The 23066-nt window shown below is 42.9% G+C and overlaps 1 protein-coding gene across 1 annotated transcript in view; it reads right to left on the bottom strand.

The window, feature by feature from the left end:
• ALK (ALK receptor tyrosine kinase) overlaps positions 1-23066 on the bottom strand; it is a 587955-nt gene that overhangs the window by 140974 nt on the left and 423915 nt on the right. The window contains exon 6 of the mRNA XM_081903661.1: positions 8822-8953. Within this exon, the coding sequence (XP_081759787.1) occupies positions 8822-8953 (132 nt within the window). The remainder of the gene's footprint in view (positions 1-8821; positions 8954-23066) is intronic.

Here is a 23066-nt window from a genome sequence, read left to right as displayed (position 1 = left end):
ATCTTGAAAGATGGCTTTGTTTCGGTCCATATATTGTTTCAGGAAGTGTCAGTTATGTACATGTGAACTGAACTGAATTTCTTCCCCCATCCTTAATGAATGAGCCACTCACATAGTAAGGCAGCCATCACCAAACCATTGTCATCCAGTGGCTTTTGGCTGCAACTCTCACCAGCCCCATCCAGCATTGTGGAGAGCGATAGCCTGTCAAATACTTCAGTAGGACCTCCCAGTTTGCACACACAGGGCTGTGAATCAGAGTGGCTGCATTCATCGTTGCTACTGCATACCCTTGTACTTTTATTATTTCTTTTGTAGAGACTCTGTTACTTCTAAAATTCTGCTTTGGTAAGAATCATGTGACACATTCAACCTTTTTTTAGACCTGGAGGTATTTCTTTAAAAAAAAAATCAATGTGTTTTAGTGCTTGCAATTTTGAAACTCATATTTATTCAATTACTGTCTTGTCATATTAAGAAAGCTTCTATGCAGAAAGTAATATGGATTTTTTTAAGACATTGGATTCCTCGCTAAATCAATATTAAGTCTAATATACTCATGCTCAAAGTGTTAGAGAGGTTTGTGGCTCTGCAAAATTCCTCTCTTCTTTTTTACACTGTTTCCTCTCATTCTTGCCATGGTCCTGTTAAATGAACATTTTATTGTAGCCTGCCCTATTCTTAAAGCGGACCATTTGGATCCCTTCCAGTCGGGATTCAGGCCTCATCACGGGACTGAAACTGCCTTGGTCGCACTGGTTGATGATCTCCGGTGGGCTAGGGACAAAGGTGAGAGCTGTTTCCTAGTTCTGCTGGATCTCTCAGCGGCTTTTGACACCATCGACCATAACATCCTTCTGGACCGTCTTGAGGGGCTGGGAGCTGGGGGCACTGTCATACAGTGGTTCCGCTCCTTCCTCCTGGGCCGTGTTCAGAAAGTGGTGGTGGGGGATGAGTGTTCAGACCCCTGGGCTCTCACTTGTGGGGTGCCTCAGGGTTCTGTCCTCTCCCCCATGCTTTTCAACATTTACATGCAGCCACTGGGAGAGATCATCAGGAGGTTTGGGCTGGGTGTTTATCAGTATGCGGATGATACCCAGCTCTACCTCTCTTGTAAATCAGAACCAGTGAAGGTGGTGAAGGTCCTGTGTGAATGTCTGGAAGCGGTTGGAGGATGGATGGCAGCTAACAGATTGAGGTTGAATCCTGACAAGACAGAAGTACTGTTTTTGGGGGACAGGAGGCGGGCAGGTGTGGAGGATTCCCTGGTCCTGAATGGGGTAACTGTGCCCCTGAAGGACCAGGTGCGCAGCCTGGGAGTCATTTTGGTCTCACAGCTGTCCATGGAGGCACAGGTCAAATCTGTGTCCAGGGCAGCTGTTTACCAGCTCCATCTGGTACATAGGCTGAGACCCTACCTGCCTGTAGACAGTCTCGCCAGAGTGGTGCATGCTCTGGTTATCTCCCACTTAGACTACTGCAATGCACTCTACGTGGGGCTACCTTTGAAGGTGACTCGGAAACTACAACTAATCCAGAATGCGGCAGCTAGACTGGTGACTGGGGGCGGCCGCCGAGACCATATAACACCGGACTTGAAAGACCTACATTGGCTCCCAGTACATTTCCAAGCACAATTCAAAGTGTTGGTGCTGACCTTTAAAGCCCTAAACGGCCTCGGTCCAGTATACCTGAAGGAGTGTCTCCACCCCCATCGTTTAGCCCGGACGCTGAGGTCCAGTGCCGAGGGCCTTCTGGCGGTTCCCTCATTGCGAGAAGCAAAGCTACAGGGAACCAGGCAGAGGGCCTTCTTGGTAGTGGCACCCGCCCTCTGGAATGCCCTTCCAGCAGATGTCAAAGCGATAAACAACTACCTGACATTCAGAAGACATCTTAAGGCAGCCCTGTTCAGGGAAGTTTTTAACGTGTGATATTTTAGTGTATTTTTTGTTTCTATGGAAGCCCCCAGAGTGGCTCGGGAGGCCCAGCCAGATGGGCGAGGTATAAATAATAAATTATTATTATTATTATTATTATTATTATTATTATTAAAGCTCAGAGAGGGAAACAAGATTTTCTTATGTTGCTGTTGTTAATTTGTTTAACATGAAAACATTTACCTTTTTAACAAGTGCCCAATGTGACTTAAAATATAAAACAAAAAAATTAACCAACTATAGTACTAATTGTTTGTTTGTTTGGTTGGTTGGTTGCTTGCTGCTGTTCCCATTTTCACCTTTGCAGACAATGAGATGGACATGACAGTACTAAATAAAACTCATGAGTGGCGATGAACTGATTTGCTTACACCAGAGGCTACCTATATATTTCCCTATCCATCTACCCTAACATTCAAGTTGTCTGCCCCTGAAGTTTTGCTGAGCTTTCCTTCTCCTCAGTCCAGACAGCCATCTGAACTCAGCTGCACACAGGGATCTCTTGCACAACAATTCCAATGGGGGGGGGGAGGGAGAGAGTTATTCTGCATGCACAAACAGAAGTGTGTACAAATCAGCTATGTTAACAGAAATGAATGGAGAAAGCAATCAGGCCAGACACCTCCATGAGCACATCAGAGCAATTGTGCATGGAGGGAATTTTCAAATTAGGGCAGATGTGGTTTTGTTGCTAGATACAGTACTTGCAGGCTTATTCTTCTAAAATAAAGAGTTCACATTCCTTCTCCACTCTACTCCATTCAGAGAAAGCAAGGGCAATGAAAAGCCACTACTCAATGATGTGAACTCTCAATGGCAATGAAGTGCCACATCATCACCACACTAGGTACGTGATCACTTGTTGACTTGAGATTATTTAGTAGGAAGAAGACATGGTTTTAAATGATCTCAAGCAGCTCATTTTGAGGTTCACCAACCACTCCTCTTCTGCCAAATGGTTTGCCTGCAAAATTTTTGCATAGTTCTAGAAAAGTATTTTATGATAAAGTTCTTCCATGTTGTCCCTTTATAGAAATAAAATGGCACATTCATTCTACTTCCATTGGGATGTTGAACTCCGAAACACAGAAGATTCCGTCCCCACCTTGTGATTATTTTTACTTCCCCTCCTCAGGCTAAGTTCTGAATAAAATGTCACAAGTAAGTATACCCAGAATTCTCCTTGAAACAGCTCAGCATGCAGTCCAGCTGAATTCACTTTAGTGCCTGCTATACAGTATACAGAATGGTGTAAACAAGCCAAAGCAGTCAGAAGGAGACATCTAAGCATCAAACACTGCCTAGGGCCTGGGAGGTGGGGAAGCGGTAGGAAAGCTTATTGTGGAGCGAGAAATAGTGATGTATAAAAAGAGCAATTGCTAGCCTAGTGTACCACTTTCTTCTGTCATAAATATGTCTTTATGAACCTCTGGCTGTCTTGTACTATGAATGCACAGACTTCTTCACTTATTGTAATGCCTCCTACATGTGGCAAACCAATGACAGCTATTTATTGCAATTCCGCTGCAAGCTTTGTAGTTTCTAGCTCATGTGTCAGATTACATTGTTCGGATTCTTTTTTTTTGGTTTGCACAGATTAGACTCTTATTAGCACAATCCTGATTAGCAAAGGCCTTGCATAGAGCTCACAAATGTGGTTATCATTTACATGTCTTGGTATGTTCCCATGTGCATTAAATATCAGATGCATGAAAGAACCACCATGGCTCCATTGCTACAGACCATGACCTTATTCTGCCCTTATTCAGGCAATAGAAAGAGTTTTGAAAAGTGGAGATATACAGGGCCAATCTTGACGCCCATAGACCACTTAAGGAACAATTGAGCACTGGGATGATATTCTGAAATATGACTCTGAATTTTCATATAAACTAAGACTATAAATATTATAGTGATGACCATAACACCAAGGTTAGTTGCTAATTATGTTTGCCATACCAGCAATGAGCATAATTTTGGATGAATCATTTCTAATGTGGCTTTTACCCTTTTTTTTCTTTGCTTCATTTATGGATTTCTTTTGGTCATCTGTGGATTTTTATCCAATTGATTGCAACATTCATATTTGCTGCACGTAATGTATCTACAAACTCCAAGTCACATTCCTTCACCTTCCTCTATAAATCACATAAGTAGCTAAGTCAAAGCTGCTAAAAGATCCTCAGAAAGTTCATATCCTGCAGTATCTTTTAGGAATGAAATAAATCCCCCACACATTTGGGTAGAACCACTAAAAGTGAATAAAACTTGATAGATTTGCCCCATGCCCCCAGAAGGTTAAGTGGTCCTCCTTATTATACATCTTCTCAGAACCAGCCAACCAATGATGTGAGCTGAGGCAGCTGCTTCTGGCAGCACTTGAGAGAAGAGCCACCAAGGATGAAGAAAAAACTGCTTCCTGCTGCTGCTTTGCATGGCAGGGTTGCCATAGCTACTGTGTATGGCAGCAGTGGCAGCGGCTTTTCTTCCTCTTCTTCCAGGTACCACCTCTCACAGGGCAGCTTGGGTGAATAGGCATGCTGCTTTCATAGTCTATGTAGTAGAGCAGAAAACCTATTCACTGTGTGCCCAGAAAGCAGCAAGGGACTGCCTCACTGCTGGCATCCCTTCACACAGTGACCATGAGGACTCTGCCTTGTAAGGCAGCAGTGGGGCAGAGGCTTCCCCTTCCACCTTTTCACCCTCCTTCTCCTTCCTTGCTCACTCATTTCCTTGCTAACTTGCCCTCCCTCTATGTGGTGGCAAAAGGTAAAGGGACCCCTGACCATTAGGTCCAGTCATGACCGACTCTGGGGTTGCGGTACTCATATCGCTTTATTAGCCAAGGGACAAATTTCACACTCTGGCTAAAGATGGGAACTGTCTGTCGACACTATGGGAGGTACCCTGGCTTGAAGCCTGTAGTTTTGCTATGTGTGTTGGTGATGATGAAGTGGATTTCTGACACACCCTTCACCATAAGGTCTGGCCGCAGATTACAACAACAAAACCAATCAACCATGCACAACAATCAGCAGGTTAATTTACAGCTTTGTGGCATGTCACAAAACTTACTTTTCAGCTGTCAAAGGCCAGAGTAAAGATGCAGATGAATAATGATGATGTTCGGCACAGTTCTGCAGGGAGGGAGTTCCACAGTTTTAAGGCTACCACAGAGGAAGCTCTCTCCCATGCGATTACTCAAAATTCTAAGGGTGACGGTGATGATCATTGTGCAGGCCTCTGCACCTTTAAGGTTGAAGAGCAGAAGTCTCGAGATAAGAAAGAAAACCCCAAGTCTCGAAATATCTCCCTGCCCATATTCTAGGCTGTTCTTGTCCCTCTGGACAAGGTACTGCTCTCAAATTTCCTCCACCCAGTAGAGTTTTCTCACAGATGTGTTTTCAGGCACATTAGTGACACATTTTGAGAAAGTGGGGGAATATAGCCAGCCAATCATGAAATTGCTGCAGGAGAAAGAATACCTGCTTTGCACATTATATCCAGCAGCACTTTGAGTAATCCAGAAATGACTGTGCAGATAAGTCCTCAATTTGCAGAAAACTTTTTGTATTTATGTGGAGGAAGAACACTTCACTATTACAGAAATGTTATATTGCTATTTCCTTTGTGGGTAGTTTTGTGCTGGTTCGCATCTACCAGCAAAGTTCAAATGAATCAGCCTTTTTCATCATAAAATGGCCTCCACAGAACTGTCAGGAGAACATTGCAGTCACCTGCTCGTGTTTCATCTAAAACTCACACTACTCATTTCCTGTCTCAACAAGAGGATACGGCAGGAAAACTCATTCCCTAAATCTCATTCTGCACACTTCCACCTCCCACACACAGTGAGTGAAGCTTGAATCACCATGTTTGATGGTGTTTCAGCTGCACAATTCATGTTTGCTGTGCCGATTCATGTTATAACCTGGGCATGTCTATCCTTCTTTCCATTCCCTTTTTGTCACAGTAACTTTTCCAGATGTCAGAGTGCTCCCATTTGCAACCCTTGGACAAACTTTTAATTGACAAGAGCCTATTTCTATGAAATGCCACCTCTTTGCCTCTTTGCACAGGCTGTCCATGTACAGCTCTGATATCATCCCCTTCAACATTTCTCTGATGAAAATAGGGATATCCTATTCAGTTGTTGTTGTTATTTATACGCTGCTCATCTGACTGCACTGCCCCAGCCACTCTGGGTGGCTTCCAACATATATAAAACATAAAACATTAAGAACCTTCCCTATACAGGGCTGCCTTCCAATGTGTTCTAGAGGTTGTAGAGCTACTTATCTCCTTGGCTTGGTGGTCGCATAACTCCATACCCTCCAACATTTCTCTGATGAAAATGGGACGTCCTAAAGAAAAGTGGGACATTCCGGGATCAAATCAGAAACTAGGACAGCTTCTGTTAATATGGGACTGTCCCTGAAAAACGGGGACACTTGGAGGGTCTTTTACATGTCCTTGAAACTTCCCCCTCTTATTCATCATGAGCTTGATTGCTTTGTGTCCCCACCCCAAAGTGACTGATTTGCCTCTCATTTTACACCTACTATCTACATGTTGCACTTTAGCACCATTAATTATAGGTATGCACTGGAGTTCTGAGTACTTCCTGAGTTACGAGGCAAATGGTGTCATTTGGGCGGGGCTTTTACATTCCAGAGTCAGATTCGGTTTTTTTATTTGTTTTATTTATTAAATGTATACACCACCTTTCATCTGAGGATCACAGGGCGGTTTACGGTATAACAGTAGAGATTGTATTATTGATGAGGTGTCTCAGGTAAGATCAGGAGTTTCCAAGTCACTCTGTAGATTCGAGTTTCCCCAAAATATTGCTGTTTTACCCTATTTGTTTATTTATTCATTCATGTATTTCTGAAGCAAAACTAAGCCGACTAGGGAAACAGCATGAGCAAAAAGGGTGGAGAGGCATATGCCTTGTCAGGGTGGATTCTTTCAGTGTGACAGGCAGGTCTAGGCTTTAATCACAGTGAATTATTTTCTCAGTAGACTCCAATTCCTGTACATATTGTTAAAGCACATTTCTGCAGTTCCATGCTGGGGTTCCCCCCCGCCCCCACCATTACTCTTCCCCTTTGCAAGTTGAAGGAGAGATCTGACTCTCTCCCAGGGAGAAGAGGCAGTATCACAACAAAACAACAACAACTGGTTGCAGCAGCCTGTTCCCATCAACAACCTTTGAGGTAACAAGATCTGAGTCGGGAGGCTGACATATACCTCATTGTTTCCTGGGGATCCATGTTATCCTCCACCCCATGATTCCTGTTATACCCACCCCAAAATGTTGAACTTTGCCCATATGGAAGAACCATTGACACCTGACAGGCTTCATCCCTTCAGAAGGGGTGACCATGCCTGCAAATTGCATCTAAGCCTGCAGAAAGCAAAACACACTTTCTTATTTTTTAAAGAAAGGTTCGCTGCACAAAGGACCCCTGGATGTTTCTCCCTACAATTGGGATTAACCTTCGATTAATCATGAAAATTCCACCCACTTCTGGATGGGGTGGGAATTATAGCTATTGTTAAAATCGTCATTATAGTGAATGGGAGGTGGGCAGAAATTTGTTTTTACTGTAATTCGCTCTGCGCAGGGCTGCCCTTGAAGCTGTCCCAGAAACTCCAGCGGGTGCAGAATGCTGCAGCGAGGCTCCTCACGGGGTCTCTGCCATGGGAGCATATTCACCCAGTGCTTTTCCAGCTGCACTGGCTCCCGGTGGAATACGGGGTCAGATTTAAGGTGCTGGTTTTGACCTTTAAAGCCCTTCACGGCCTAGGACCCTCGTACCTACGGGACCGCCTCTCCTGGTATGCTCCACAGAGAGCCTCAAGGTCCATAAATAGCAACACCCTAGTGGTCCCGAGCTCTAAGGAAGTTAGATTAGCTTTAGCCAGAGCCAGGGCCTTTTCAACACTGGCTCCGGCATGGTGGAACACTCTGCCTCATGAGACCAGGGCCCTACAGGATCTGATTTCTTTCCGCAGGGCCTGTAAGACAGAGTTGTTCTGCCTGGCCTTTGGCTTGGAAACGATTTGATTCCCTCCCCCTCTTTCTTTTTCCTTTTTCCTTTCTCCTCCTGTGATGAGGCTGCATTTTAATATTTTAATGTTTCAATATTTTAATTGTTGTATTTTAATCTTGTTTTTAAGTTGTATTCATTCAACTTGTTTTTATTATTGCTTGTTAGCCGCCCTGAGCCCGGCCTTGGCTGGGGAGGGCGGAGTATAAATTATTATTATTATTATTATTATTATTATTATTATTATTATTATTATTAAGATCTAAGCAGTTCCAAAACAGGCTGGGCTGCTGCTCAGAGCTACAGATACAAAGAAAATCTCGTGACTGGTGTACAAGAGATACAGCTAGAGCAAAACGAACACCTGGAAATTCTCAGGTCTTGATGCACTGCTTGGGTAAAATGGCATAACCCGTACTGAGCCACAGGTCATTGATTTCAGCTTCTAGCCAAAAGACTACAGGAACATTGACTGGCCGTTTATGCTTTCAGCAGTTATCTTAGTTCTTGCCCATATTCCTTTGCACTAGGAAGCATTACCCAGAATGTACAAGAGAGGCAAGAATATTCCTTTTTTAGGAGACACTCAATGACTGAGCTTTGCTTCCCCCACAGGGATAAAGCTAGATATCACATTTGAAGCTAGAGGCGAAAAGCATCCTAAGTCAGACAAGGTAGTGACCTCGATTTATTTGAATGCAGTCCATGTATAGCATGTGCAAGCATTGTAAGCATCAATTCAGATTCCCTGATGTGTTTAGGAAGGCATTATGTCATTCCCATTGGTTTAAGATCTTAGGAAATAGTGTTGATTTTTAATTTACTTACTGCACAGCTGTCCCTCGTCCTCTCCCTCTGTACAGTCTCTGATGAAGTCACACACCTGTCCCAGCTTGATCACAGTTCCATTCCAGCAGCTGAAGGAACTCTGCAGAGCCATTTTAGGACCAGAAGGAGAACCTGTGTAAAAGAAGAGAGATCCGCTGAAATTTCTCCACAGCAATTTGTGCTGCAGTATGCTTTGCAGCTCCACACTGTCCACGAAACAGGCCACAATAATCCAGAAAACTCTAAGGCCAGTTTAGGAAGGGCAAAAATTCAACCTACATCACCTATACTCCCAAGCTAACATAATAACTGAAGTGATCAAGGTGCCGTTGTTCTTTGATTGTGGGTGTCTTTGCAGCCCTGGGCTCATTTGGGAGAAAGGGCAGGATAAATAAGATCAAAACTTAAGACAAACCTAGATGTTAAATATGTCTTATCATTTAATATGCAATTTTCATAGAGTAACCAATGGGGCAATAGGGAATGTGGGTAGGGTACATGTAACTCTTTCCTTCCATGCTGTGTATAAGAATGTGATGAATTAACAAAAGGGGACATAATGCATTTAATAAGAATTTGGATAATACGTATTATAAGGTGGTTAAGCATTAAGCTCATTGTTTGCAACAAGCAATTAATTCATTTGCAATCAATTAAGATTTGCAATTAGTTAATTTATAAATTGCTTCCCTTGAGGTAATTCAAAGCAGTTTAAAATACAATGACACATGTAAGACAGTTAAAAATAGCTGCATATAAAAAACATTTAAGAAACAACTATAAATGTTAAAAACAGTTTTTAAAAGCATCAGATACATGAAATCAATTGAAAATTGAAGCCAGAGATCAACTGGGATAAGACAAAACAAAATTCCTTCCAGTAGCACCTTAAAGACCAACTAAGTTAGTTCTTGGTATGAGCTTTCGTGTGCATGCACACTTCTTCAGATACACAGTGCATGCACACGAAAGCTCATACCAAGAACTAACTTAGTTGGTCTTTAAGGTGCTACTGGAAGGAATTTTGTTTTGTTATAAGGTGGTTAAGCATTAAGCTCATTGTTTGCAACAAGCAATTAATTCATTTGCAATCAATTAAGATTTGCAATTAGTTAATTTATAAATTGCTTCCCTTGAGGTAATTCAAAGCAGTTTAAAATACAATGACACATGTAAGACAGTTAAAAATAGCTCATACCAAGAACTAACTTAGTTGGTCTTTAAGGTGCTACTGGAAGGAATTTTGTTTTGTTTTGACTATGGCAGACCAACACAGCTACCTATCTGTAACTGGAACTGGGATAAGGTTTATAGAAGGTTTGTTGATAGAGGAATGTCTTTAGCAGGCACTGAAAAGGCAACAGAGAAGGTGCTTGTCTAGTTTGCCATGGGAGGGAGTTCCAAAAGGTTGATGCCACCATACCAAAGGCCCAATTCTGACATTGTGCCTGCAGGATGCCCACTCCTGCAGAATGATGATTGATTGGGTATGAGGTGAGCTTTTAGATATCCTGGTCTCTGTCCAATACCAGCACCTTGAATCTAGTCCAGTAGCTAACTGGAAGCCAGTGCAATTATTGCACCAGCAACATAACATGCTGTCAATATTCTTCCCTGGTGAACAGCTGAGCAGCTGCATTTTGCACTAGCTGCAGCTTTTGGGTCAGCTCAGCTTACAGCCATTACAGTAAACCAGTTCCTTTCTAGAATGAACTTTCCGTGCCTGAATGGGAACTTTTGGGTCTCACTGCAGCTCCCCCATCCATCTCACAACCTCACTGCTTTTGTAGTCCAAGGCAGGTAGCCAAACAGGTCTAAAAAGCACCTGGTGGGCCACCATGCCAGGTTATTAGGATTGCATTCAGCTTGATATGTCACATATTTTGAAATCCTGCTTTGAAGCAGGCAGATTGTGAGAAGGAACAAATATACCCCAGCCCAAATAGCGTTGTGCCAATGTATGAGCCACAGGCTTTATGTTCCCTCCTTTTATGAAAGCAGTCGTCTCAGGGTCCAGTCAGTGGTCTGGGAGTGCTGCAGAAATACCAGAGCTAAATAGGCATGGATTGACTGGCAACCTGCACTGCCAACCCCCCCACTGCTTTATCTCTGGACATGCTGGCTCCGAACCTGCGAGAAATGTTGGATGTGGCTTCCAGAGGAAGGCGAAGGGAAATGCTGCTGTTTCACATAAAGAAACTCCAATAAACACATGGAAGAAGTGAACTTCAAGTGGTTCCGTAAATCGCAACCTAATAATGCATTTCCTTCACCACCTCCGGGACTATTGCACTATTGAGGGAACTCATTGTTTTGAAAAAAAAGAAAAAAGCTGGTGTGCTACTGTTTTCTTTGTTCTTGCTTTTATGTGGATGAATAGAGTTCAATCAGCAACATAGTCTCTTTTCATGGAAACTACTAAATCCCTTAAAATTCTTCTAGAAAGTTAAACGAACGGGAGATGCCAAAAGTAAGCCATGAGCTCCATAGAATTGTAAAAGTATATAAATAAAATATTTTTATAGACTTGGCCCTTCTCCAGATGTTAAACCCTTTCCCCCCAGTGCTTCTCCCAGAGAAAAGAGATAGAGAAATGCATAAATGCAACCCAATGGCTGGATCTGGCCAATGTAAGAAATAGAGAAAATGAGTTCTGTGATTAATAATAGTACAGTGGTACCTCGGGTTAAGTACTTAATTCGTTCCGGAGGTCCGTTCTTAACCTGAAACTGTTCTTAACCTGAAGCACCACTTTAGCTAATGGGGCTTTCTGCTGCTGCTGCGCCGCCAGACCACGATTTCTGTTCTCATCCTGAAGCAAAGTTCTTAACCTGAAGCACTATTTCTGGGTTAGCGGAGTCTGCAACCTGAAGCGTATGTAACCTGAAGCGTATGTAACCAGAGGTACCACTGTAGAGGATAGTTCGCACATGCATTTTCTCTATACATAGGCAGGTGTTTTCAGGCCTGCTAAAAACTTTTTTTAAATGTATTTTTATTAAAGATTTTCATTGTTTATAAAGGTATGTGCAATGTCTCTTTTTTTAAGTAACATTTTTACAGATCAGTTTCATTTGTTGAGACATTAGTGTTACATTAGGAAGAAAAGGGGGAAAGAGGCGGCGGCGGGAATGGTGAGGGGGAGTGGGGTCGGGTAGCGATGTTTCAATTTTACTTAATATATGTGTGGGGGGGTTTGCGTCAACGTCGCTTGTGCAGGTTCTCTGCTATTCACTTGTGTTCCTTTGGTGGTGAGAGAGGTTGGGGTTGGCCTAGGGTGTGGTTGTTTGTTGTGATTGGCTGTGGTGATCTTTGTTTTCGTGTGTGAGTGGGGTGGGTGAGTGTTTTGGATCAGGTTAGCCATATTGATTCATATGCTGTTGGTGGATTCTTGTCATTGTCTTGTTGGGCTGTGTATGTGATAAAGGGAAGCCATAGCGGAGTGAAAGCATCTTCTATTTGTCCCTACCCAGACATGTAAAGCCAATATATTCTAATGTATGCTTTAAACTGTTGGTTTTATTTATATTCTGATTTTTTTAAATAAAAGTTACTTTTAATTTTGACATTTGCTGACAATATATGTTTTATAGCTTTGCAAAACTGCTTAAGGTTTTATTTACAATTAAGCAGCATACAAATTCTGTTAAATAAAAACTTGATCATTATACAGTTGAGCCCTTTTCATACATGCACATGATGTACAGAATGAATACATCATAGAGAAAGAGAAAGATTCTGCCTGTTGTCCCTACACTCAACATCTGCACATCCATCGCCTCCTCTGTGCACAAAGCCTACATGAACACAAAATGGGTGAACATATGAAGGTCAAGGGCAGCCAGCTACCTTTCCACACATAATCATTTTGCTTATTTGGTAAACATGTGCAAAGGGCTTGGAATGGCTGGAAGCTAAATGTGTGAGCTGACTTGCTTGAATACTATTAGACTAGAACCAGAGAGCTCCTTATGGAGCAGAAAGCACTTCCAATCATGCAAGAGAACTGTCTCTAGTCTCAGCTGATTTCTGCCCCACCACATCATCAAATGCCCTTCCACAAGGTTTTGGGGAAAGGGACAAGGGGCTGCAGTGGAAAGGTGGAGCCAGGCATGGTCCATTGCACAAGCAGAACTCTCCTCATGGTTCTCTGGATCTAAGTCATTGTGTTGGAGGTGATGCGAGGAAATATGGTTGAGAGTCCTGGAAGACCTGCTCTCTGCCTTGAAAGCCTTTTCCAACCTGGCCTGGGTGAGTGGGGCCCTGACTGACTCCAACTACAAAAGCTGAGGCTGCTGAACAGAATCTTGGGCTGGGGTATTGTTTGGGGGATTCTTTTGGCTGTAGGGTTGTTGTTACTTTTATTTTAATCTTTATTTTGGATCTTATGGTTTATGTGGAACTTGTTCAGTTTGCTTGTGTACATTTTGATGTTTTGTTTATTGTTTAGGACTACTTTTGATATGTGTGTAGTTATGTACTTTTTTGTTAGTTGTAAGCTGCACTGAGGTTTTAACTTTGAGAAGGTGCCATGCAAATAAAATGATTGAGTGATTGATTCTGACTATGACGTTACATCTTTAATGATCCATTTAGTAATACAGATCTTCCCCTGATCTTGCACGCTGTATGTGCACAGCATACTTTCAAGACAATGCTGACGCAAGCAATGAAGACAGATACTTAGCACTCCTCTTTTTAACTACTGGGAATATGGCATAAGGCAGCACAGGACTGAGACAAATCTAGACCAGTGTTTCCCAACCTTGGGCCTCCAGATGTTTTTGGCCTACAACTCCCATCATCCCTAGCTAGCAAGACCAGTGGTCAGGGATGATGGGAATTGTAGTTCAAAAACAGCTGGAGGCCCAAGGTTGGGAAACACTGATCTAGACACTGGGAAAGAACATGGCCCACCTGGGGGAAGCGTTTGTGTTCCATTACACACATGTAAAGAATGGGCTACCTCATATGTTTCATATGTTTCACTGTATGGATATCCTATGGGGAGGGAGGGATGGTTCTACATATATACTAGCATTTTTGTACCCAGAGATTTGGGGCAGTCTATTATGTGCAGGTTCAAGGTATATGAGAATGGGCTGAGAGGCTGGGTATATTTGCCGCTTAAGAACTTCCTCCATATATAATGATCATTCACACTATAGATATCCATGTCATGAAAAAGTAATGTAGGAATAACAGGGATGTTGGAAGATTCTAACAGAAATGGAGGTGGAAATTACTGCTGTTTGCATTTCCCTCTGTGGTCAGGAATGGAAATAAGTCTAGCAAACGCAAACAGTATTTGTTGTGGTTGTTTTTTAAGTCCACAAATTATACATAATTAATTAGTTTTTTACATTGTTTTTTATTGGGGTAACAGAGTCAATTGCTTACTGAAACCCTTTAGTACACAGAGCAAGCGGAATTTGGTTACTTGTGCCAGTCACACAAAGAGAGATTCTTGTAGAGTAAGAAAAATAACAACATAGTTTATTGTAATAAATACATAACTTGGATAGAAAAGTTTCTAGTTCTCACCTAATTAACTAATCTAGAGAAGAACGAGGCAGCTATGCTCTCAGAGGATAGCTCCAACAAGACCTCTAATCTTGAAGTCTAAGAGTGAAGTGTGAGGACGAGGAAGCTGTAAACTAAAAACTATGGTTTACTTTGAATGAGCAGTGTGCTGCTCCACACTGTTGAAAAGCTCTTGCTACACTCCTCTCCTGCTCCACAGAAAAAATAAATCAAAATATTGACATGACAACTTAACTCTGGCTCATGGTTTGTTTCTTGCCAAACAAACCACAAGTGGTAACAAAGCTTCGTTCTTGGCCTATTGCTAATGGATTGTTCAAGGGAAACAAATCACAAGCCCAGGTTCCAACTTCATGAAAAAACCAGACTCTGGCTTGTCCCTTGCTGTGTGGTGGGACCTGTGGAGTGAGAACTGTTTAGCAGCATGCACTGGCATGCCTCCTTCCTTATTAATCTGTAGTATGCAAACTGGGCCATTATAAGTTAGTATCTGTTTTACAAGGTACTAACCATAGCCTGTGGGTTAAACCACAGAGCCTAGGGCTTGCCGATCAGAAGGTCAGCGGTTCAAATCCCTGCAACGGGGTGAGCTCCTGTTGCTTGGTCCCAGCTCCTGCCAACCTAGCAGTTCGAAAGCACGTCAAAGTGCAAGTAGATAAATAGGTACCGCTCCTGCGGGAAGGTAAACGGTGTTTCCGTGCTCTGCTCTGGTTCGCCAGAAGCGGCTTAGTCATGCTGGCCATATGACTCAGAAACTGTACTCCGGCTCCCTCGGCCAATAAAGCGAGATGAGTGCCGCAACCCTAGAGTCGGTCACGACTGGATTGGATTGGATTGGATTGATCTTTGTTACGGCCATTGGCCCGTCACACAACAGTTTCCCATACCACCATAATGTACTTGAACCTCCAAATTTAAAACCACCAAAACTTACAAAAAAACAGACAAGAACCAAAGCAAGACAAAAACAAAAGACCAACATCATACATTACAACAAATTTGTAACATAAACATCGCCCTCTGCTCATAAATTAATAGAAGACATCAATGGTGATATCACCTAATTACATCCTAAAACATAGATCATGGTTTAAAGGGATTATCCGAGCCACACAGGAGTCCGTTTCTCTTCTTTAGGGATAGGACGCTGATCAAGAATCTGGCAACCATGAGTGATTTTAGGGGGTCATCATCATTTAATAGATATCTCAGTTTGGCTTCAGTCGTATCATCGGCAATTCCCTTAAGATATTGAGCAAGAAACTTGCTCCTGGCCGATAAGTGAAAAGCACAATCAAGAATTATGTGATGCAACGATTCCGGTGCCCCACAATTACAATCACATAAGAGCGATATCTGTCCATTGGAGAATCTATTTCTCAGCACGTTCGATGGGAAGGTGTTGAATCTTGCCTTTACAAAGGCATATCTATGAGCCGAAGAAGTTAAGGAATTCAAATAGTTTGGGAGCCTTAAGAGGGGTAATAAACCAAGGTTTAGAGGTGAGCAGGTACCATTGCCCAAGACCATTTTCTGCTGCAAGTCCATCTCCTCTAGTTTACAGGTTACTGTTCTTTTAGCTGGAACTATGTCCTGCTCTAGTAATTTGGATGGGGAGATTCCCATTGCCGTAATTTTCAGCTGTAGATTTTTTACCCATGGGCTCTGGAAATCATCTCTCCACATACATTGTATCAAGTACAAGTTTGGGAGATTGTGCCATAGAGATAACCAGTGACAAAGTATGTGCTTCCACAGAGCGTTTTCCAGGGATACAGTGTTAAGTTCCATGCGTAACACTGTATTACTTACACAGTTGGGCAGTTTCAATATCCCTCTTAAAAACTGATTTTGAATAACCTCTAGGTGAGATAGATTGACAAAAGTCCCCCAAATTGAGATGGCATAAGCAATTGTCGGAATCACCTTGGCCTTGAAGACTTTCAATGCCGATGGGATATGAAGGGCCCCATCGGTGAAGAAGAATCGCAAGATCGCCAAGGAGATAGCTTTGGCTCTATTTGTAACATAGGCTACATGGGCCTTCCATCTAAGGTTATGTTGTAACCAAACTCCCAAATATTGGAATTTATAGACTTGTTTGATGGCTCTCCCATCAATTTTCCAATTATGGAGTTTCCGGCTCTTTGAGAAAACTAGTATCTTAGATTTTCCATAATTAATTGTAAGGGAATTTGCATTACAATATGATCCAAAAATTTTCAAGGCCCTCCTGAGACCTACTCTAGAAAAGGAAAGGATGACTGCGTCATCCGCATAGGGCACAAAGGGCAGCGATAAAGTGCTAGGCGGGGTGCATGAATCCTTTCTTGAGCCTCTATTAGGGGAGTCCTCATGTCGCTTATGAATAAATTGAACAGGAATGGAGCCAATATACTGTTGGTTTCTGCTTTCTTCTCTGTGCAGCGAAGTGCTTGTCACGAGACAGGTTGTTTACATTCCACAGAGTCTGTACTGTTGGAGGTTTTCTCACGGGAACGGGAGACTGGATATGACGTACACTGGTTTCCTGTTTTTCACTGTTCTTTGCAGTTTCAGTTTGTGATTCTCTCCGTGCTTTAGAGGAGAGATGACGCTTTCTCTGCTCCGGCAGAGGGAAAATGTTTTTCTGTAACTTACCAGCTTTGAACTGTAAATAAAGTAGTATAGAGCATGTTGGCACATACTTCTCATCATTCCGCTGTGCACTGGACACTGCTTATCCTCAACATTTGGTTCCGGGCCCAGAAAAACGCAGTGTTTTGAGGATGGACTCCAGAAGTCGGGCTCCTGGCAAAGGAACAAAGGAGCAAAGAAACGGAGTGCCGGCAAAGCATCGGAACAGCGGCAGAGGAAAGGATCGCACGGTATCTGCTCTGCGCGTCAAAATGATTGATGAAGGTATGTGCTACTGCTCCGGGCAGCCTGCCAGCTTCTAATTAATGGCTTTGTGGCTGGACTTTGAACTTTTAATAGCCGGTTTTTTGCCGTGGCACAGGCAAAAGGCTAAAAGCAACACTTTCCTATGCTGGGGGAAATCGAAAGTAACTTTTACAAATGCTGTTGGAGTACAGCAGCTGCAGAATTCAGTGACGCAGCATGAATTTAGGGCAGCATAGAGAAAGCACTTGGGGACTTTCGCTTTTGAACTTGCTTTTGGAATGCAGTTTGAAGCAGCTGCAGATAAGCAAAGCAGTTAAGCAGAAGAGCAGCACAGGCAAGGCAGAGGCTGTTTTGAATTTGCTTTTGGATTGAAGCAGCCATACACAGACGCAGCATGTATAAAGCGGCTTGATTTAAAGCAGCATAGATGACGCAAAAGGCTAATGCCAGAGTCATGATGGCTAGCTGCAGAAGGCTGGATGAGGCAAGTGGGGAATTTGATACCACTGATCAGCCAAATGCTCAACTCACAGTAGCTTGTGATACTGCCATGATTCAGAATGAAGCAGATCGGCGGGGTGATAGCTGCATGGGAAATGGGGAGGCTTCACAGACGTCATCCCATAGTGCAGTGGAACCACCAGATGGCGCCAAAGCTTTGAAGGCAGTGAAATGCTACTCGTGTGGACGTCTAGGCCATATGAAGAGGGAATGCAAATATCCCAGGGCCAAGACAGAGCAGCGCAGTGGAAGCTCATCGCGTGGAAAAGGCCAGAGCAAAAGCAAAGGTCCGGTGTCCAGGACAACGCAGCACAAGGCAATGGTCTCACGCTACGCTCCAAAGGTTGCAGAGGTTGCGGAGGTTGCAGAGGTCCAGAAGACGTCTAGATCTTTCTTCGTTGTTGATTCAGCGGCGACGCATCACATGTGCAACGATAAGAGACTGTTCGTGTCTTTTACACCGCAGGAAGGTGCGATTCACCAGGCGGATGACCACACAATCCCCAGTAAAGGCTACGGAACTGTTGTTCTTCACAGTTTGGGCTTATCGATACAGGATGTTCTTTATGTGCCGGATGCGAAACATAATCTGCTCAGCGTTGGACAGCTGATTGAGAAGAAGATTGACGTTTCCTTTAAAAACAATAGGTGCATCATCACTAAGAAAAATGATTATCAATTGTATGCTGAATTTGTTGGTCGTTTGTTTGTTTTGTGTTATGATGATGTTGTGCAGGATGACACTTGTTGCATTGCAGGTTCTAACAAAAGTTTGCATGCAGAATGTATTCATGATTTTCACAGGAAATTTGGTCATTTGCATTTTGAGGCAGTATCTAAAATGCCTGCCTTGGTTGAAGGTATGACTATTAAACCCTGCAGGTACCACATGAAGTGCAAGGCATGCGCAGCAAACAAGGTGAAAATGGCTGCAAAAGGTAAGGTGTCTAGTAGGCAAACTACAGAACCATACCAAATTATTCATGCTGATTTGGTTGGACCACTAGCGCCCTCTTTGGGTGGAAATAGGTACTTCATGGTTCTCCTTGATGCATTTTCCAGGTATATTTTTGTGTACAATCTCAAGCAGAAATCAGAGGCTTTTCCTAGGTTCAAGGAATTCTGTGCTTGGTTGGGAAATGTGCATGGTAAGAAGATAAAGATTCTTTTCACTGACCGGGGGGGGGGGAGAATTCACTTCTCAGCAGTTTGAAGCTTTTCTGGCTGAGAAAGGAATTCAACACGATTTGTCTAGTCCTCGCTCGCCATGGCAGAATGGACTTGCGGAGCGAGCAAATCAAACATTGCTTCAAGGGTTAAAAACCTTGCTGCATGATGCAAATCTTCCAGAGAGTTATTGGGCCGAAGCTCTCTCATGTTTCACTTACAATTATAATCGCAGGTTATCTTCAGCGATTGGTTGTACCCCCTATGAGAAGATGTTTGGCAAGAAGCCATACATCAAACACATGAAAATTTTTGGTTCTGACATGTGGGTTCACTCACCACAAAACTCCAAGTTAGACAAGCGTGGATTGCACGGTATCTTTCTCGGTTATCAGAAAGGTTCTTACAGAATAATGATGTCTGATTCTAAAACAATTAAGCTCACAAGAAGTGTTGAGTACAATGCAAAGTGGGGGGAGAATGTGGGAATTTTCCAATGTTATCCTGATGACAGTGATGAGACTGAGGATAGTCAAAAGCAACCACAACAACCCACACCCACTGATGAAGGTTCTGATTCTGAGTCTGAAACTGAATCGGATGATTCAGAGGATTTCAAGAGTGCGAAAGCCTCTATGCGACCCTCTGAAAGCTCTGATCAAGAATTGGAGGAACCATTGTTCACAATAGGTCGCTTTTCTCCTAAGAAGGAAGAGGAGAGTGTTGAAGACTTAAGGCTAATTCGTAGGTCACAGAGAGCCACAAAAGGCAGACCTCCAAAGAGATTTGCTGATGAGTTTGCTAACATAGCAGTAAAAGCTGTTAAAAGCTCCAAGAAGGTTTTTGAACCTTCAAGTTTCCAAGAAATCCAGGATTTGGATTCAAAGGAAGCTGAGCCATGGTTAAATGCCATGAAGGCTGAGCTTGATTCCTTGGAAAGGAACAAAACTTGGGAGCTTGTTCCAGTAGTTCCAGGAATGAAACTGCTTGGAAGCAAATGGGTCTTCAAAGCGAAGACTGATCAAAATGGCAAGATAGTCAGACACAAAGCCAGATTGGTAGCCAGAGGATTTGCTCAGGTACCAGGTGAAGACTATCACGAGACCTACTCACCCACAGTGAGGTATGAGAGCATTAGGCTTATGCTCAAGCTAGCTGCAGAGGAAAATCTACACATTAGTCACCATGATGTGAATACAGCTTTTCTGTACGGATCTCTAAATGAATCACTTTATATGCTTCCACCTGATGGCGTACAGGTAAAACAGGGATTTGTTTGTGCTCTGAAGAAGTCCCTTTATGGTCTCAAACAAAGTGCACGGTGTTGGCACACAAAACTCACTGAAGTATTGTTTTCTCTAGGTTTTAAGCAAGGGAAATCTGATCCATGTGTATTTGTCAAAGAGGAGGGGCAAGAGAAACTGTATTGTTTGTTTTATGTTGATGATCTTTTATTCTTTTGGAAAGATGTCACAATGTACAATAACGCCCTAGCTCAACTGAAAGAGCACTTTGACATGAAAGATCTTGGTGAGGTAAACAACTACCTATCTCTGGAAATAGAGAGAGATCAAGATGGTAACATTCTAGTACACCAGTCACGGAAAATTGCTGATGTGTTAAGCAAGCTAAACCTGATGGATGCTAACCCTGTAGACACACCGATGACAACAGGTTATCAGGTAGATGACACTGAAGAAGCATTTTCTGTCACTACACTGTACAGAAGTGTGCTAGGCAAGCTAAACTTCATTGCCAGATGTTCAAGACCAGACATTGCTGTAAGCTGTAATTTGCTAAGCAGACAAGTCAACAATCCTACTGTTAAGGATTGGAAAGCTCTGAAATGCATAGCGCGGTATTTGAAAGGCACTATGCATTACAGACTGAGATTTAACAATCAGAAGTCTGGTGGTCTTGAGATATTTGCAGATGCAAGTTTTGGAAGTGACACTACAGACAGGAAAAGTACGTCTGGAGTTTGCTATATGTACAATCAGGGTCTATTTGATTGGTCATGCAAGAAGCAAACAACAGTTAGCTTAAGTACTTGTGAAGCTGAACTGAATGCACTGTCTTATTCACTTAAAGATTGTGAATGGTTGTTACAATTGTGCAAAGACATGAAAATTCCTGTCAAATGTCCAATCCAGGTTTACCAGGACAACAAAGCATGTTTGGCTTTGCTGAATTCTGAAGGTTGTAAGCAAAGCACGAAGCACTTGCAATTGAAGTTGCAACATGCTAGGGAACGTATTCAGAAGGGACTCGTAACGGTGTCCTATATGCCAGGTAATGAAATTCCTGCTGATGTATTGTCCAAGATTGTATCAAGGGATCAACACTGTACCTATGTGCAGAAGTTGGGTTTGTACTGATATTGTACGAACACGCTGCCCAGAGATGTTCACAGAAAGGGGGAGGATGTTGGTTTCTGCTTTCTTCTCTGTGCAGCGAAGTGCTTGTCACGAGACAGGTGTTTACATTCCACAGAGTCTGTACTGTTGGAGGTTTTCCCACGGGAACGGGAGACTGGATGTGACGTACACTGGTTTCCTGTTTTTCACTGTTCTTTGCAGTTTCAGTTTGTGATTCTCTCCGTGCTTTAGAGGAGAGATGACGCTTTCTCTGCTCCGGCAGAGGGAAAATGTTTTTCTGTAACTTACCAGCTTTGAACTGTAAATAAAGTAGTATAGAGCATGTTGGCACATACTTCTCATCATTCCGCTGTGCACTGGACACTGCTTATCCTCAACATATACAACCCTGTTGGACACCTCTGTTAATGGGAATTGAATTGGTGAGATCACCCTCCGGGGTGAATCTCACTCTAGCCGCTGAGTTCTCATGGAGTTTGATTATTAGCCAGAGAAGCCTTCTGTCGATGCCCCAGCGGGTGAGTTTTTCCCAGAGGATGCTCCTGGGGATGCTATCGAATGCTGCCCTTAGGTCAATGAATGCCACACAGAGTTGGCCACCCTTTGGGGTGGAATATTTCCAGGAAAGATGCTGTAAAATTAGAATATGATTAATTGTTGACTGTTTCGGGCGGAATCCAGCTTGTTCAGGCCCAATTAATTTTTTCTCTTCGGACCATTGGATAAGTCTGTTCAGCAGGAAGCGGGCATACAGTTTCCCCACTATTGAGAGCAGACTGATATTTCTATAATTCCCCGGGTCATCTGGTGAGCCCTTTTTGTGGATTGGAACGATAACAGCGTCCTTCCATACTTCCGGGATCATTCCAGAGTTGTTAACGGCATCGAAGATGGTCGCCAGGACTTTGGCCCACCAGTCCGCGTGGTATTTTATAGCTTCTGCCGGGATCAGGTCTGGCCCAGGTGCTTTCCCTGTTTTGAGTTTAACGATCACATCATGGATGTCTTCCGGATCGGTGGGGGGCCAGAGGGGAAGCTGATCTTGGAATTCATCTCTTGTGTTAGCAATACAGTTAGTTGTGGCAAAGTAATTTTTTAAGTAAGATTCCCAAACCAGGGCAGGAATAATAGTCAAAGGGTATCTTTTAGTTCTTTTATTTACCAAGAGCCAAAATTGTCTGGAGTTCCGTGATGATGAGGCTTCTATGATTGCCCGCCATTGATTCACTTGCCATTCCTGTCTGGCTTCCTTTTGAATTTGCTTGTAGGCCGATTTTGCTTGGAAATATTCTTTTGGCAAGACCGTTGCCCCGGAGGCTTTATACTCTTTGTAGATGTTACCAAGAAGTTGTCTAGCCTGTTTACAAGCACTGTTAAACCACAATGCACCTATCTTCCTTTGTGTTCGGTTTATTTTATGCATCGGGACAGAGAAAAAAGACGTTAGATCTTCTGACAAATTCAAGAATAGTCTTAGAGTTTGGTCATAATCATAATAATCCTCGATTAAGCCTGAGTATGCTTGTTTTAGTCCTTGTTGGAAATATGCTGAGTATTTTTGGGCCTGTAGTTCGGACCATTTTACACTTTTGATTTGCAATACTGAGTTCGTAATCAGATGTGTTGGGTGTCTGTCTCCATCTGGGGTCCAGTCTATAGTCATTATGGCGACCAACGGTAGGTGGTCGCTCAATTGAATATTTTCAACTTTAAAATGGGAAAATTTGGGGAATATGTCATGAGATACTAACATATAATCCAGGACACTGTTT

Source organism: Podarcis melisellensis, assembly GCF_964234715.1.
Source record: "Podarcis melisellensis genome assembly, chromosome: 3".
NCBI lineage: Eukaryota > Metazoa > Chordata > Lepidosauria > Squamata > Lacertidae > Podarcis > Podarcis melisellensis.
Note: the sequence above shows the minus strand (reverse complement) of the source record. Positions and strands in the feature narration are given on the sequence as shown.